Below are 18177 nucleotides of genomic sequence, written 5' to 3'. Positions count from 1 at the left end.
TGTTCCAGCTTAATGTTAGAACTTTAAAGACGGGAGCAGGATCTTGTTATCCCTGATAGACATATGAACCCTTGTTAGTACAGTAGATAGTATGTCAGTCTTGTAATCTGAAGGTTGTGAGTTTGATTCATTCACAGAGCAGTTTAAACTTTCAGATTTGTGCAGTGGCACTTGAATTAAGTACTGCTTCCTGCAGAATGCATAGTTAGATAGACAGGTGGTTCTAATCTCACAGCTGTCAACTTTTATATCCCTTCTACAGCTCAGTTGGTAGAGAGGAGGACTGTAGTGATTTCCAAAGTCATCCTTAGGTCACTGGTTCAATTCCAGCTTGAAGGTGTTTTTTTATGAATGTCAGGCTGGCTGCTGATTGGTCTAACATGCCAGACTCCAGGCTTAATCTTCTTTCATAGTTCATGGGAATTCTGATCTCCAGATGGAGGCGTAGGTTCAAATTCCAGTTCTAACAGATAATTGGGTGGTAGGTTGGCATAATGGTGAAGGCATTTACCTTACAGACACAAGGTATAGGATTTCATTCTCACACGGGTAATTGGCTAGGCTTAAAATAGCCCACAAAGACAATTAGCCTAGTACTAATCTATGAGACTATGTATGAAACCTCTCTTATTTTTAAGTAGCACTTCCTAATACCTCAGCTGAAATAGTAGCATTGAAATTCAATTATGCTTGCACTCTCAGATGAAATGGAATTATCAGTACTATAGGTATAAAGCTTAGTATTGCCATTATGGAGTACCTTACATGTCGAGGTTTTAAGAAATGCATTTCTATTTGAGAATACTGATACAAAGAGTCTAAAACTTTTCAAGAAGTGCTTGCTTGACAGGTTTAGTAACAACAGTCACAGCATCATCAGCAAATATGTTTATCCATAATATCCAGTTGGAATGGTAGATATAAAAATATTAACAAGTGACCAAACAAAGACCACTGAAGGACATATACATTTACAACTTTCTCCTCAGAGAAAAGTACTCCTAATTTTAATTCTAACATCTCTTGACCTGTAGCCAGGTGACAGCCCACTTAACAATATATCTGCAAATCTTACCAGAAAACATTTAATTTAACATAGCTTCATGGGGTACTAATTCAAAGGTTTTCACCAAGTTCAAATAAATCACATCTGCTGACGCTCCTTATTCAACAGACTCAATTAAATTCATATAAAGGTTTAATAAATTTATGAAACATGAGCATCCGGCTAAGAACCTGTGCTGATTAGTGTATAACCCCTATTTAAAGAGCAACTGTATCAGTTCAAAACATTTACCAATAATACCAAAATCAAAAACAGTTCACTGAAGAACTAGGACTTCCCCTTGATATTGGTATCACCATTGCTTCCTTGCAAATATCATGCATAAATCCTGACAGGAGTGACTTTTTGAAATAAATAGGTTAGACAAGGGATTCTGTAACTATGTGAGATTGCCCAAGTACAATTTTTGCAAAGAAAAAAAATCCCTCCAGACTAGTTTTCCTCTATGAGAAACATGCAGACTTGCCAGTGTAATCTGTTAGTTTCTACACCTAGATTGGTTCTTATTCCAATTTGTTTTATTTAAATGCAGACATCTTTTAGGATTATACAGAATGTCTTTATAACTAGTGGTATCAGCCATTTTAACTGTACTCCATTTCTGATTTATAATCTAAGCTCTAAGGATCTAAATCAAGCCTGAAAATGGCATCTTAATATACATTAATAATCTATCTGGCTCAAATACATTCTAAGGCAATTATAGGTTCATAGGTAGGTACTAGGCTATCTGCCCGAAGGCATTTATAAGCCTAGCTGGAATGTGTTGGCTTTTGCCACCCCCTTAGATTAGTTCCCTGTGCCTCTGTCCAGCAGAGCCATTGAAATGATACCTGCGGTAAACTTTCTGTTTTCCATCCACTCATCAAGGTTTCTCTTGAAGAGGGTTAGCGAGGAGCTCTGCCTAATGTAGACTGGAATCTTGTTTCAGAGCATGGAAAGTCTCTGGGACAGGAATCTATCCCTCCAGCACGTCCTATTTATTGTTGTGGCGAGGTTTAGATCTCTGGAGCATGTGGCTCGAGGGGATATGGTTTTCTTTAGATGGAGCATGTTCACCAATTCTGGGTTGGACATGGCCTTGTATGTCAAGCAGAGATCACCTCTGAGTAGGCGGTATGCAACTGAGTACAGCTGCAGTTTCTTCAGTCGAGCTGCATAGGGCATCTGCTTGAGGCCAGTGATCCTCTTGATGAGGTACTTCTGTGGTCTTTCCAGTTGTTGCAGGTGTCTTGTAAGGTACATCCCAAATGGAGCATTGTACTCTATGATGGGTCTGATGAGTGATGCATAGAGGGGCCTAATGACCTCTTTCGATCTGGCTGCAAACCCTTTTGTGATCAGGTGGACCACATAGAAGGATTTTCTAACCACTTTGGCAATGTGATTATCAAAGGAGAGGTTACTATCTACTTGGGTCCCCAGATCCCTAATTACATCTTCCATATTTAGGGGGCTACCACCAATGTGGTAGTTTGTGGGTACTTTGTTTTTTCCAAAGGGGGATGACTATGCACTTTTTGGCATTTAGCTTGAGGCTATGGTTTTGACACCAGGTATCTGTCTCAGTGAGACCCTTTTGGAGGATGTCTGTGTCAGACAGAGAGTCAATTATAGCCCCTAGTTTGCAGTCGTCTGTGAACATGGTCAGCCATAGTCCTCCTATGCTTGCCTGTACCTCTGAGAAGTATATGCCGAACAGGAGGGGTCCTAGGACTGAGCCCTGGGGAATGCCACTTGTAACCGGTTTAGAGTCAGACCTAGCTCCCGCAACTCTTACCATGTGGGTTCTGTCCGTGAGCCAGTTGACAACCCATCTTGAGACGTAGGGGTTTATGTTCAGGCTGGTGAGCTTATCTATAATATCTGAGTGGGGAATGTTGTTGAATGTCTTTGCAAGGTCTAGGTAGGCTGTGTGGACCACCTTTCTCTCATCTATAGCCTTGGTAACTGTCTAAAAGAAGTCCACCAGGTTTAGGAGGCATGATCTGCCCTTAACAAAGCTGAACTGGGTAGGGTCCAGTGTTTGGAGGTTTCCAATGTCTCTGTTAATGTGATCCATGATGATGCGCTCCATAGTTTTGCAGATCAAGCAAGTCAGGCTTATAGGGCGATAGTTTCTGGGGTCCGTTGTGGCTCCACCTTTGTGGAGTGGAATAACCATTGCTGTGCACCACTCTGTGGGCACATAGCCTGTGGAGAGGCTGAGTTTAAACAGTGTGTTTAGGTAAGGGGTTAGTTCATCTTTGAGCTTGTGTAGGACACAGCCTGGGACACTGTCCAGTCCCATTCATGCTGTGTTTTTGGCTTTGGAGAGGGCTGTTTTAACCTGAGTGTCTATGATTTCAGGGGCACTACATTCTTCTGATATAGTTATGGGCCCTTTTGGGGGTGAAGTTTGCACTAAACCTGTCTGCCAGGTTGTTGGCTGTATCGGTCGGTTCAGTGTATTATGTGCCATTCTGCACCAATTACGAGCAGATCTGAGAATTGCCACTTAGATTCTTGACATAGCTAAAGAATGCCTTGTGGTTATCATTGGAGTCCATGGCAATTTATCTTTCGAAGCTATCCTTGGATGATTTTATGAGGGAACGTAGTTTCTTGCAGATACTGATTAGGGATGTCTTCCCTTCTTGGGATTTTACTCTTTTCTGTACTAGTTTCCTCCTTCTATTGTATAGCTTGTTTATGGCAGGGGTCCACCAGACTGGTTTCCTTTTCTTGGAGGAGTGAGTCTTGGTTTTGTTTGGGATAGCATGATCCATGCATTCTTGTAGGTGCCCATAGAGTGCATTAGTAAAGGATTTTGCAGCTTGGACAGCGTTATCCTTTAGCATAGGGGCTTTGAAACTTCCTACTTCGGTCTTCACAGTGGTTTTTTTGACCAGGGGTGGTGGCAGAATGTGGATATCCAGAGTGATTAGTTTATGGTCAGATCTAACCAGCAAGGGGTTGACCTCCGGTATGGAACACCGGTCACCCATGTTGGTGATGACCAGGTCCAATATGTTGTCACCTCTGGTGGGGGTTTTGACAAGTTGATCCAGGGTGTTTGAGTTTATAAATTCTAGGAAATGTTGGGCAAGGGAGTTTGTACTTGAGTAGTTCTTCCAGTTAATGTCTGGGTAATTGAAATCACCCAATATCAGGGTGTTTGGTAGGACCTTTATGTTTCCCAGTGATTCCAGGAATGCGGAGTTGGGGTCTTGGGACATGGTGGGTGATCTGTAGCAAGCTATAATTTGAATAGCAGTTTTTCCCATTGTTAGTTGCATGTGGATGATCTCTGAAGCATCGTGCTGTGCCACTAACCTGGATGTGTGGGTATCCTTGATGAATATGGATACTCCCTCACCTTTTGTATTTTGGTCCGGGTTTTGTAGACGAAATGTATGGCATGAGTTGTAGCCCGGTAGGGTCAGGGTGCTCTCTGGAGCCTTAAACCAGGTTTCTGTTACTGCACATATATCGATTATCTCCATAATGAGCAGTGCCTCGAGTGCGTGCATTTTGAGGTTTAGACTTCTGGCATTGAGTAGCATTACCCTCAGTATTTGTTACTTGTGCTATTTGCGGCAGTGGGTTTGTCTTTTGAGCCTTGCCTAAAAATGGCACTATGGGGGTGGCAAGAGCCTTGGCCAGTATTCGAAAGCCTAAGGGTGACAGGTGCAAGCCATCTCTAGCAAAGCAGCGTGGCTTGTCGATCATGTCATCCCAGGCTGACAGACACTGGATCCCCTTTGAATGACATCAGAAGATTAGCCAATTGTTGAAATTGATAATTTTTTCTCTGTACCGTGGTATCACGCTTGGTGAGAGCAGTATGCTACTCAGGGTCAGGGTCATACCAGCCTGGGCTACATGATCAGAGAGCTCCTCCATGTCTCTTTTCCTGTAGTCCAGGGAGGTATGGCTCAGGTCATTCACACGAGGAAAACAGAAGTAAATTAAATCTTTTAATTCAGACCTCATTTAGCTGTAATAGGAGGCATTTTTTACATGATTATACCCACTTTTTCTTAAATAATTCTATAATACATTAACCAATCACAGTTTTGTGACCTTGCTCTTTCCATTTTAATTAGTTTTCCTGTGCTGAAGAGAGCCCTCCTCTGAAGGCTTTCGAAGACCGAAGGTCAGCTAACATTGTTCCATTGTTGGGTAGATAAGATCGCTTCAGGAAAAAAAAAATCACTATATGTTTCAAGACATAAAACTCATTCTTTCTGTAATATGTAAATAGCAGGGAAAAGGTATTTTTTAACAATTGTCATATGACTTTTGTTCATCTTCATGTATGGCTGTTCTGGTAAAAGAAAAAAGTGAGTCTTCATTTTCTGAACAGATTGAAGAGATTTAACCTCAAAACGATTGTGAAGGGATGGAATATGTGTTGCCTCCTCAGTCTTCTGATTCAGATTCTGAGGAGAGTGTGGCTTCTGGCAGTCTCATTGAAGAATTATCTTTCTTTTTCTTTGTGACTATTTCCAGAATAAACTGACTGTTTTAATGGGAAAACAATGAGTTTTTTTAATTAATTCCCTCTAAAAATATTTTGATTGTTACAATTGGAATTTACAGAACCTCTTCCTCTTCCTCCTGTTCTCTTTGCTTTGGCGGTGTTTTGTCACAGCCTGCAATTTCCCTGACAGTCTGCCTGCTACTCTTAAAAAAGCAGATAGATTATACAAAGTAGCTCATTTCTGACAAGGTTGTGAAGACTTTTGACAAGTTTGGCAAAAAACTGTATTCTTCTTTAACACTTGTTTTTTTTTAGAATTATCAAATGTCAAGCTCATACGTTAAAATTTATACTTACCACTTGTGAAAACATCAGGGATACTCTGGAATCTGTTGCCTGTTGTGAGAAGAACTCTGCTTTGTGTAACTTTGTTTCTTCTGTTTCTCAACTCACTACCCACTGTTTAAAATTCACATGAGTGTTCTGATGCCCCCTCCGGGGTATCTGTCACTATAACTGTTATAAAGTGGTTTGTCTGGCTACATTCTTAAAACCTCTGAGGATGTAAAAATTGAAAATTTAAACTTCCCCTGGATGCACAACTAGTTTTTGGACCTTTTATTGCAGAGGTCAATAAAAAGTGCGATTAGAGAGGGAAGCCGATATAAAGGACCTCTATGATTTTTCATCCATCCTTTTCCAAATTACTTATGCTTCCCCTTTAACTTTCAATAAAAAACAAAATAAACTGTTCCAGCAATCAATAAAAAACAAAAATAAACTGTCCCAGCAGTCATTTGGTAAAGGGATATTTAAAAAGCAATGTCGTAAGGTTCAAAATAGAAAACTAGAACTGCCACAGAATAAAGGAAATCTAAAACACCTGAGTGTCGATACGAGGGACTTCTCTCCCATCCTCGAAGTCCATAATTCTTCCAGAAAGTCTGAACCTCAATTTAACTCTTTAGCAACAGATTGTTTCAGACAGATGGGTTCTGACAGTAATCCATCAAGACTGCAAATGGTAGTGGGAGTCTCTCCCTCCTTTTTTTTGGGAGGGGGATTCCTCCTCATCCAACAGACCAAATCTCATTTTCCCTCCCGTCATCCAGCATATGCTAGTTCATTTAGGAGAAAGGATTTAATCAAGAAAGTTTCTGATGCTAAAAAAAGAAGCTTTTTGGAAACCATTTCTGGATATTTTCTTTTTGAACCAGTTTGTTATAATGCCAAAGTTCAAAATGTTGCCACTTCACAACTTGTTAGCCCTAGTTATCATTTGACTTTTCTAGTGACCTTAGATCCAAAAGAAACATGTCACCACATTATTTTAGATCCAAATTTCAGAGGTTTCTTAAGGTTTTCCTTGTCTGGATCATATTACCAGTTTTCTGCCTTATCCTTAGGTCTAGCTACTACTTTAAGGGTGTTCTGAAAGTGCCTAGCTCCTGTGTTAACCTACTGCAGATTCTATGTTATTCACGTTTTCCTTATTTATATGACTTTCTTATATTTCCACAGTCTTTCAAAGTGTCAGGAATGTCTTACTTGGATACACACACAATGAGATACCAAGAGAACATTCAGAAGTCTTTTCTGATTCCTTTTCACATGATTGTTTTCCTGGGGTGTTGGCTGAACCTCTTAATTGAGTGAGCTTTTCTTTTTCAGGAAAAAAAATAGATCTGTAATTATATTTGTTCCCAAGGTTTTACATTCAGACTTCTTTATCAGTAAGGGAATTCCTCCGGATTCTAGATCTCATGGCATCTATGAAACTCATGAAACCTCTTGCAGTACTCCACATGAAAAAGATACAATGTTTCCTGAAATTGCTAAGGTCCCAACATCATCATCCCTTGACTTTTAGATTCCAGTTTTGGGGATTGTGAAAAGGGAGATTTTGTAGTAGAGACACTAAATTTCTCAGAATCCTGATCTCCCATTCTTCCCTCCTGCTCCACCACAGTGAAGAGCGACACACACACACACACACACACACACACACACACACACACACACACACACACACACACACACACACACACACACACACACACACACCGGTATCCCCTTGGGGAGTAGTGTTAATGCGTATAAAAGTGCAGGATCTTTAGGAAAAAAATGACCAACTAAAATATATAAACTTAAAACACGTTAGGTCTCATAAATGCTTTCTTCTTCCTCAGCCATCTGTGCTCTCCAGGACCTTTAAAGGTGTTTACACATGAAGGTGATGGTAGATAAGCAAGGGATAACTGTATCTTACCGCCTATGCAGATTAGCCATGGTAACCTGGGATGTGGCTTTTCAGCACCATTTCACTCTGCAGGCACCCTACATTCCATCAGAGCAAAACTGTATGGCAGACAAGCTGAGCAGGACCAGAACAGAACCTCACAAATGGAAACTAAATCAAAGGGTTTTCCAAGATTTGATCCATCTGAAGGGGACACCTCAAATAGATCCTTTGCCTCTACACTAAACTATCAGTTGGCAAATTTTTGCTCTAGGACTCCAGAAAGAAGGTCTGAAAGATAGATGTTTTTTCTTTTCCTTGGATAGCAATGTTCATATATGCTTTTCCAACCTTTCCAGTAATATCCAAAGTACTTCTGAAGATTCAGGACTTTTCAGAAATCATTATGGTAACTCCCTTCTGGACCACAAGCTTCCTCACAGACTGGATTTACTCATACAAGAACAGGGATGTCTAATACATTCTGATCCCAAACAACTGCAACTGACTGCTTGGATGACAGTGTTTCAATTTTTGGGGGTTCCTTTTTTGTGAGGAAATGCAGCAGGTATTCATGGAGGCAAAAAACCCAACATCTAGAAAATACTATAACTGCAAGTGGAAATGTTTTCAAATTGGTGCCAAGAAAAGAACCAACACCCATTCCAGGCTAGCATTTCTCTAGTTATACAATAATTGTGTGAGTTATTGCCTTATGTTCTGTATTACTCTTCAGGAAAAGTTATTTTGTCTGCTATTTCGGCATGTTTGATCATGGATCCCCCTCTTTCAATGCAGTCTCATGCCAAAATATTTTTAAAATGGGTATTGTATACAAAGCATCCTAGAAAACAGGAGGTTCCTCCTCAGAATCTTAATTTTATGTTGGAAAAACTAACTGCTGCTCCGCTGAAGTGGTTTATCATGGGTGATTTGAGTTTTTTTGACATGGAAAGTAGTCTTACTTACTGTTCTGACCCCTTCAAGATGAATATCTGTGTTGCAAGCTTTTATTTCTCTTCTACTAGATTTGCTCTTCTCAGGGCTTTAGCCCCCTCTTCCTGTTGGCATGAAAGCCCTGATAGGTTTGTTGTCCAAAATGACTTTTCATCATCTCATCTTGTTCTAACAGTCTGAGCAAATGGAAGGTACCCTGAAGCTTTGGAAGCTGGCTGGCTGCTATAATCTTTTCACGCTATAACCCACATAGCTTAGGCTACTGAAACAATGAAACATGCAGGATGGCTCCAGATGGCTTTATGAAGAATTAATTATAGAAGTAAACATGCAGGATGGCTCCAGATGGCTTTATGAAGAATTAATTATGGAAGTAAATATGCAGGATGGCTCCAGATGGCTTTATGAAGAATTAATTATGGAAGTAAACATGCACTATCCCACTTAGTAATCTATTTCCCCTAACAACTTAACGTTGTTGGGGGAGTGGCAGGTAACCTGTTCAACAACTCCATGTAAGTGAACTGCTTTTATATACATACAAACATATACACCATATCTCTGAACCTCTTAGCAGAAGAAATCTGACAAAGCCAAAAAGAACTGGGGGACAAAGACCCCAAAATAGGGATAATTATTAATTATTAAATCTTGCTCTTATAAAGTTAGACAGTAATAAGGTTTTCATTAGCATATATTTTCTGAAAGATATGGAGTCTGAAACTCAAATGTCAGTCATTATTTCGTGACTTCACCCCTCTATGATTTGTCAGTAAACCACAAATGTTATAAGGAGCACAATAAAAATATGAAACAAAAATGTGGACATTCTGCAAAAATCTGGGCAGTTGAGACATATGACACGCACACACATACACACACACACACACACACACACACACACACACACACACACACACACACACACACAAATATCACAAGTTTAACTTTTCATAGCAGGTACAGTGAGTATCAGAGAACATTTTTTTTCCTGCAGAAAAGTAATCTTGATTCTCCTTACATTTCAGGGTACAGTACAAAACCATTTTGTTAACAGTTTTTGGACACTACTGTATGCAAGCACATGGAGTGACACAGGAGGGATGCCTGATTTAGTGACTTGCAAAAAGTCACACAGACAAATGGAGACTGACAGAATGAAGTGTGTGGGCATCCATTGACCTTACTGTTCTGCAATGAACTGGTAGCCATGTTTAATAAATGGGAATATTTGGAACATAAAGGGAGGCTTGTGGCTATTATTATTATTATTATTATTATTATTATTATCAATATTATCAATGGGCTCACAGGGGTGATGCAGATGTCTTGTCAGTTTAAGTGATTTGGTCAAAATTGCATAGTTTTCAAGTGAAGAGTGAAGAAGTCAAACCCAGGGCTGCAGAATGAAGCGAGACAGAAGCTCACAGCCTTATTCATCTCTGCCAAACTGGCAGACATTAAATCAATGATGGTGGTTTCTGTTTCCCTGTCTTGTGCTTCCTTTGTACCTGGGCCGACATGGCTGAAGCAATGGTCCAGCAAGGGGCCATAAAAGGAATGCCATTTGCACATTGGTTGACTCAGTATTTATCGACCTGATTCACAGAAAGGTCTATGGATATTAGTGGTGATGCGAAGGCAAGTTTAAAGGGTAGTCTGTGAGAACTGTTCATGTGATTCATAACAGGATGATGAATATCAAAGAAATTAGTAAAGTACATCGATTCAATAAAGATACCAGATGGACTACAGCATGAATTCCACAAACCTTCTAATACATACTCTGTGATCCTGATTAAGTCAAATACTTTTCTTATTCTTTCATATAGATTCAGACTACCAGTGAGTATCTGCAAGGCATTGATGTCTAACTTAAAAAAGAGTATATTCTCAGACAATCTCTATTCTCATATAGTATTTAAAACCTTAATGGCCCATGATTACAAGAGGTACTAGCAGTCAAATGAAGTAAACTCAGTGAAAAAAAACAGAAAAAGAAGACTTTAATTCATTTATGTGCTACAACTGCAACAGGAGTTAACCCTACTATTCATGGATATATAAAATGTGAGTTATAAACTGAAATTTCAGCTGCATGGGTCCATGTTTGCTTTTACTGCCTCTTCAGTGTTGTTAGCCAGGGGTATTCCAGCAGACATGTCTACCTAAACTGTATTACCTGAAGCACTTGTCCTTCTCAAGGACACAAAGCTATATTTTCAGAATTTGCACTGAGATGAAGTGAGCAAATCATTAAAGATTTCACACATTATGAGAGATCACTAATCTTGTCTTTTATTAACATTTCAGCTGCACATTGAAAAGAAACATCACATCATGTATTGAAACTTTGAGGCAGAAATTTACAGTTATTAATAATACTAGGATTGCTATAAAAAAATTCAAAGCATTTAAGTTTAAAAATAGGTCTCACCTGCAGTGGAAACATTCACTACATTACTCGGTTCACTGATGAAATTTTCCCCAGCTGCCTTCAGCCTGAACTCATAGGAAGAATCCTATGGAAATAATTAGAAAACCTTCAGAAAACTAACCTAATCATACAACCATTCAGCAATGCATCTATCTGTATGTCAGGCAACTATCTTACAATCATCTTTTCATAATCATTTTAATTAATCTGAAGACAATGCAGTCATCACTAGACACAATGTTTTCTTTAAAATGGCATCCTGATTCAAAATTTACAAACTCATCCTGAAGGAACCCTGCTACTGATAAGCAATGTGATTCCTCAAAACAGAATAAGAAAAAAACTTCTTGAAATTCAAAGAAGAAAATATTCAATAGTTAAAATGCTAGCTAAAGGCAAGCAAACTCCAGCTTTCCACAGTTTGCAGCTTGTGAACAGTGGTATACCAGAAAGTATCTATTGCAAACAAATTTGCCTCATTTCCGTGTTGAAAGTGTATGTTTTACAATACTTCACAACTGCCACAGCTGTCACACAATAAATAGCATTACCTTTTATTTTAAAGTGATCATTCATTATCTGGGTAAAACAAACCAAGTTATAGAGGACCCTTTTCATGCATTTCTGCACCAGAAGATCAAGGCTAAATGGATCGTTCAGGGTAGTTAATGAGACAATGTTTCTGAAAGATTACAGTAAACCCAAGCATTTGATTCCAATCCCTAGAGGTATGAGGCCAAAACATTAATCACTAAGCCATCATGGTGCTCAGTTCATTACAAACCACATCGCATGTCATGACATGTGTATTTTTGCTTTTGTGAGTGAATAACTGACAGTGCAAAAGTATATTACCTTCTATAGATCAACAAATGTAAGAGGCTGACAATCAAAGACAGTATTATAGAGTACTTTTACATACCTTTATAAGCCCTTGGACTTGTAACTGGTTCAGGTGCCCAGGAACAGAATTATCCAACACTTCCCACTCCCCATTCCCTCGACGACATTCAAGAACATAGTTAACAAATGGCAAGAATTGCTGAAGAGGTGGAGTCCAGTACAGAATGACTCCCTGCTTTGTCTCATTGGCCCAAAGGTGGCGAGGTCTACTGGAGAGTACCAAGGGTTCTGTGACAACTTTAGTTTGTGTTGTTGTCTCAGGGACAGCTAGAAAAGGGAAGAAAATTAGATGAATAATTAGATCGTATCACACCTTAACCTTCTATGACAGCTTGCAACAACTCCTTTCTATACTCTTAATCAATGTTTATTTACTGCTGATGAATGCAACCAAATGACTGAACAAAATGTCCTTTCAACTGTATTGTTTATTGCAACACACTGTGCTCCTTACAGTATATTTACTTTTTGCTCTTTTCTTGGCCTTGAACTGTACTTTATTAACTTCTGACTGTGCACTGTACTTTATTAACATCTGCATTGTATTTACTGTTTTTGCTGTACTAATCTTTGTGAAGCTTTTCTTCCCAGGCCTCCACTGAAAATGGGATCCATAACCAGTAGGACTTTCCCAGTAAACGAATGTAAAATAAATAAAAAGGAAGTGATTCGGTTTCATGTTTAAGGGTAATTACTGTATGTTTTAGGTAATTATTACATCTCAAGGCATATCTGTTTAGGAATTTCTTTGTTTAAACATTATTCTGTTTTCCTTCACATCAGTGTACTGGTTAACACTCTTACTATTTTAGCACCAGTGGCCATTTGGCACCCGATTGTTCTGTAGTCATCTGCAAGACAAATAAAGCACAGACTGATAAAAGTGCAACCACCTACAAGTCACATTTATTCTGGAAAGGCTACACTACAGACAAGAAGGTATTTCAAACTTTGTGCATTTTTACATCTTCTTGGATTCTTGTACACTACAGCAAACAATCACCTGTCCTAAGAGTTATGTAATTTGAAAATTTGCTCACCCAGAAATGAATAAAGACACTTTTCTTCTTAAACACTGAACAATCCACAGCAATATAAGCTTTAGATTTCCCTATGGTTTTCTTAGAATGTAATCGGTAGTTCTACAACCCAATATAAATTAAGCAAACCACCCATTTTTATGAAACAACACTTAGAATTTAGTGGAAAAGTGCAATGCTTAAAACAAAAGAATTAGCAGCCTAAACTGCTAAGGAAAATGAAAATCCACTTTTGCCTTCTCATAGGGCTTTCTCAAACTTTGATGTGCCACCTAGTCAGTATGGGCACTGCTAAACTAAAAATATCTATGAAATTAGAAGCATTTAATTTACAGGAAATCAAGTTTTGAGTTTCCTTTATGAAGAATATAAGTAATGGTTTGGTCACTGTTTCAGCAATGCAGCGTTGAATAATAAACTTGCATAACAGCATGGTAAGTAAAACATATCACTTGCTTAATAAGCAATTTTAGATTGTAAGAATTATTGAGCATTATGTTTCAAGCTTTCTATAATCTACCATACTGCAAAATGCTCTATATTTTTTAAATATTTGACATCAAATGCTGCCAACTCACACATAAAATATATCTGTATCTGGTGCCTCAGGTTGCTTCATTATATAAGCTCACCTGCAGCTGAATTCCTATGACCCCAATTTTTAAAGATGATTTCTCCATCTATTTCAGCCGTCTATTTCTAATAAATTGCAGCATACTTGAACAACCTGTTCCCAGTCTTTCAGTAACATTTCATTTGCATTAGGGCTCTCCTTCAAAAGAAATCATCTGGCTTACTGCCCTTCTCTGTCCTCTTTTGAATCTTGTTAAGATGTCTATACTCCCTGAATTACCATTACATCAATGCTCAGCCTGTAGTCCAGCACTCACCACGGACATTATTTTTCATCAAACAGCTGGCACAGCTCTATAAGGTTTAACAGACCACATACGTGCTGAAATGACTCATGGGATGTTGTTGCTACTTTCTTTTTTGGTCTATTAAAGGCATTTGATTCTGAGACCCTTCTAAACAGGTTGTCAGCCACTGCACTGGTAATATGACTTAATGTTTCATTGACTATTAGAAAGCAGATTACACGTTTTAAGATGGGAATGATGTCATTGACTATTAGAAAGCAGATTACACGTTTTAAGATGGGAATGATGTCATTGACTATTAGAAAGGGAGATTACATGCTTTAAAAAGGGAATGATACCACTTTGCCATATCTGTCTGTCTGGCCCACTGAGTGTACCTCACCATACCTGTCTGTCCTTCTGAGAGTTGTATGATGGCTTTGTGCTTGACCCACTTGCATTTTCTATCATCAATAATAATGTGGAAACACTTTGGAACTATCAGGTTGACCACAAACGCTAATGACTTAACACTCCTCTTTTCAGATTCTTCTGTGCTTGATCTATATTCAGTAGTTTAGCATTTTTTAACTCTGAGTCTAAATGTCAGACTTAGGTCACTATCTAAACATCCTCAAAATAAAAGCCTGATGTTCTGGTATATGCTAGCCTGTTTATACCTGCTCTTCATTTACTTACTATCTCTTTGGAACATAAAGTGTGGAAACCGCTAAGCATCTTGGATAAAAATACAGTGATTTGATCTTGATAACAACGTTGTCATTAAAATAACTAAAGTTTTATAAAATGAATGAGACAAAACTGTTATGAATGAATAAATACACTGGAACAGCTGCATTCTGTACTTTTCCTGGTTCCCCTCACCCTATATTCTTCCACAACAATAATTACCCTTCTTACAACCAGCAGACATTAACATGACCTGGCAAGCAACAGGACTAGTTGTTTTAAAATTGGTATGCCATCCTCACAATTGGGAAGCCTTAAATAAACTTAAAAGCCTAGAATTTCCTAACTACCAGAAGCTCATGAATGAATCAGACATTGTTATAATCCAATCGAGCACTAGTTAAGATACTAACCAGCTACATCTCATGTAGACCTCTTTGGGTCACTAATGCCTGCTTCGTACAAGTCAGTCTGTGTACCACTAGGCAAGGAGACTCATCCTCTAGTATCTACATTCTAAAACAATGGAGTGAACTCAGTACATGAAAACTTGCCTTTAAATAAGACTTCAAAATAGCTATCAAATCTCACCTAGTCATTACCTGATGATGTAACTGTGGGTTTATCTGCCACAGCTAAATATTACAAGGTTCCTTTTCCAGTTTCTATATTTCTCTTCTGATGAACTTCCCACCTCATTCCCTATTAGTTCTTTCAATCCCCTTATACTCGCTCCCCTCACCACCACACACATTTTAAATCAATACCCGGTCCCCTCTCCTGTATTAACTCACTGCCTGTCTTCTCACTCTCAGTAACCCCCTTCATTTCATTATCAATTGATGTGTAATTTAAATAGCAATCCAATCATCCTCTAGGTCTCACACACTACGTTTCATTCCTTTCATTCCCTTTATCTGTCTGATCTTCCTGTAAACCTATTGGATATGACACTGGTTGATCTGAGGTTCTGCCTCATATTCAGTATGTATGTTTTTAAAGCATCCACATACCCAGTACTCATAATTACTGTTAGTTACTTTAATAACTAATCTATATTCCCTACACAGCTATTGCTTATATTTAGTCAGTAGAATACCCAGTTTACATTTCATTATTTTCTGTCCTTTGCATTTAACATTACAGTGAAATTATAGGAGTGTTCAGTGTTTAATTTTTAATATCAGGCTTCCTTTTGTGTAGACCACCTATGATGTATCTAATGTTCATTTACAGACAATACTGCACAAATATATTACATATAAAGTTCATGTATTTCCTATTTACTGCCAATGTATATCTATATGAATATATCTTTATATATATATATATATATATATATATATATATATATATATATGGGTTCCAGTCATATGTTTGAAATACTTGACTTATCGACTGCAGAATTTGAAATCAAACTTTTTAAATGGTGTTATTGTTTAGGTGTGTAACTATAGTGGGGATCAGGGAATTTGCCCTTTTCCCACTGAAGTCCAATCTTGGGAGTTGGTATGTATAAATAGTAGGGACATTTGCCTCCCTGCAAAAAAGTATTTTAGCTTTGTTTCGAATCTTTGTGATTCAAAGTCTAGTGTATTTGAATCTTTGTGATTTAAACCGTTTTACTGTATGTTATTTGATAGTTCAAACTTTTGACAAAGACTCATGTATATGTATAGGGTTCCTATTACCAGATTGCAGATGCAGTTTGTTGAATGCGTCTTGATCGAACCGAAAAGAGCAAAACAGCAAAATAGCGAAGCGGCTTTTCAGCAAATTCTTTCCCTGGGAAAGAATTTGCTTGGCCGCTTTTGTTACTTTGCCATTTTTGGCACTGTAGTGCGATGATCTCGGGGTTGGTATATTTAAGTAGGGTGTGTGTGTGCTTTGCCCCTCACATTATGTAATGTTTTAAAGTTGTTTTTTTTTTTTTTTAATTTTGTTCTGAGGTTTCGTCGTTGTAAGCTTTCGCTTACGAATATAATATAGACCCTATGTGTGTGTGTGTATATATAGGAGAGGTAGACACACACACACACACACACACACACATATATATATATATATATATATATATATATATATATATATATATATATATATATATATATGTGTGTGTGTGTGTGTGTGTCTGTGTGTAAGTGTATGGGCTTGTGTGTATGTATTTACTTTTTCTGATATATTACTTCTTGTACTTTCCTAAGCATATAGACATTTCTGTATATGAAGACATTGCTTATACTGAATGCTTTTTTAGTAAATCCTTGTATGTCTGAGCTACAGTTCTGCTACTTTATTGATACATGTTTGGTAAATTTAGCAATATGTGCCTAGCTTTGATCTGTCTTTGTTTCCTAATAAGCCTTCATCAGCCAAGATATATATGTTTGTATCTGTAGATGTGTGCAACCTATGGATTTAGTGCAATTCTCTGATGTCAACAAGCAGGTGTGTCTCACAACATCATATATTCATTCTCTGTGTGAGTAGAAATGGAAGGAAGGCTCAGTGACTGCAGCTCCTATTAAACATTATTAAGCATTACTGCCTCCAGTTTCTCACAGCTCAGTAAACGGGACATGCTCTAGTGAACTCTGATTACACTGTAATGTTAATTTGGTATTCTTTCTTTTCCTATCTAAAAATTGTTTGCATCAGGCAATTGGAAATACATGAAATTTTAACACATTTTGTAATGTCTTTGAACAAATTAGTCCTCTTCCTTAGACTGAGAGCAAACATTAGCTAAAAAATAATAAAAGAATCACTGACATTTCATCATTTGGGTAAATAAAAGCAGCAAGTTTACCTGGTTAGACACAAAACATAAAGAAAAAAACACATATGGATCACATTTGCTATGAATTACACAGAGAATGTTGTATCAGTGGACCTTCCTTAATGCAGTTACTACTTAAATAATTAAGTCAAACACTTACATAAAGTGTAGGCTGTGACAATTTCACTGAAAGGTCCACTACCCAACTTGTTTTGTGAGAGGACACTGAACTGGTAGCCTGTGGATGGGCGCAGGTTTTCTAAGAGGGCATGTGTGACTCCAATAGGTGTAGGGAAGGACATCCATTCATGTTGTCCACGATTCAAACGTCTAATCCTAAAAGCACATAAGCCATAAAAAGGGAAGAAAAAAATCAGCATCAAACTGCTGCATGCCATACAAAACAGGATGTCCTAATTCTGCTACAGAAACAATAAGAGGAAAGAACATTTAGACAGAGAGAGACAGAAACAGACTCACAAAGAGGGGACTGACTGAGACATTTGATACAGGAAAACCAAATCAATATTGCTGCAGGAATTACATTTTTAATGTAAAACTGATTTGCCATGAATGTATGACATAATCTTAAGTCCAGTGGCACATAGATTTTCACAGCATAATCCAGCGTCTGATGTGTTAACATGCCTTACAGCTTTAACAAATGGTTCAACATGTGTGTGATATACTACCTGTCTGATAGGAGTTTGTCTGTCTTAGCGTATGTCTCCAAAACCAGCC

General features: G+C 38.1%; 1 protein-coding gene across 1 annotated transcript in view; it reads right to left on the bottom strand.

Annotated features, from left to right (window-relative positions):
• IGSF9 (immunoglobulin superfamily member 9) overlaps positions 1–18177 on the bottom strand; it is a 1174198-nt gene that overhangs the window by 123979 nt on the left and 1032042 nt on the right. Inside the window, exons 14-16 of the mRNA XM_044059432.1 lie at positions 17597–17772; positions 12087–12334; positions 11165–11249 (exon numbers count right to left, since the gene is read on the bottom strand). Coding sequence (XP_043915367.1) covers positions 11165–11249; positions 12087–12334; positions 17597–17772 — 509 coding nt within the window. The remainder of the gene's footprint in view (positions 1–11164; positions 11250–12086; positions 12335–17596; positions 17773–18177) is intronic.

Source organism: Protopterus annectens, chromosome 17.part0 (assembly GCF_019279795.1).
Source record: "Protopterus annectens isolate FY-2018-M chromosome 17.part0, PAN1.0, whole genome shotgun sequence".
NCBI lineage: Eukaryota > Metazoa > Chordata > Ceratodontiformes > Protopteridae > Protopterus > Protopterus annectens.
Note: the sequence above shows the minus strand (reverse complement) of the source record. Positions and strands in the feature narration are given on the sequence as shown.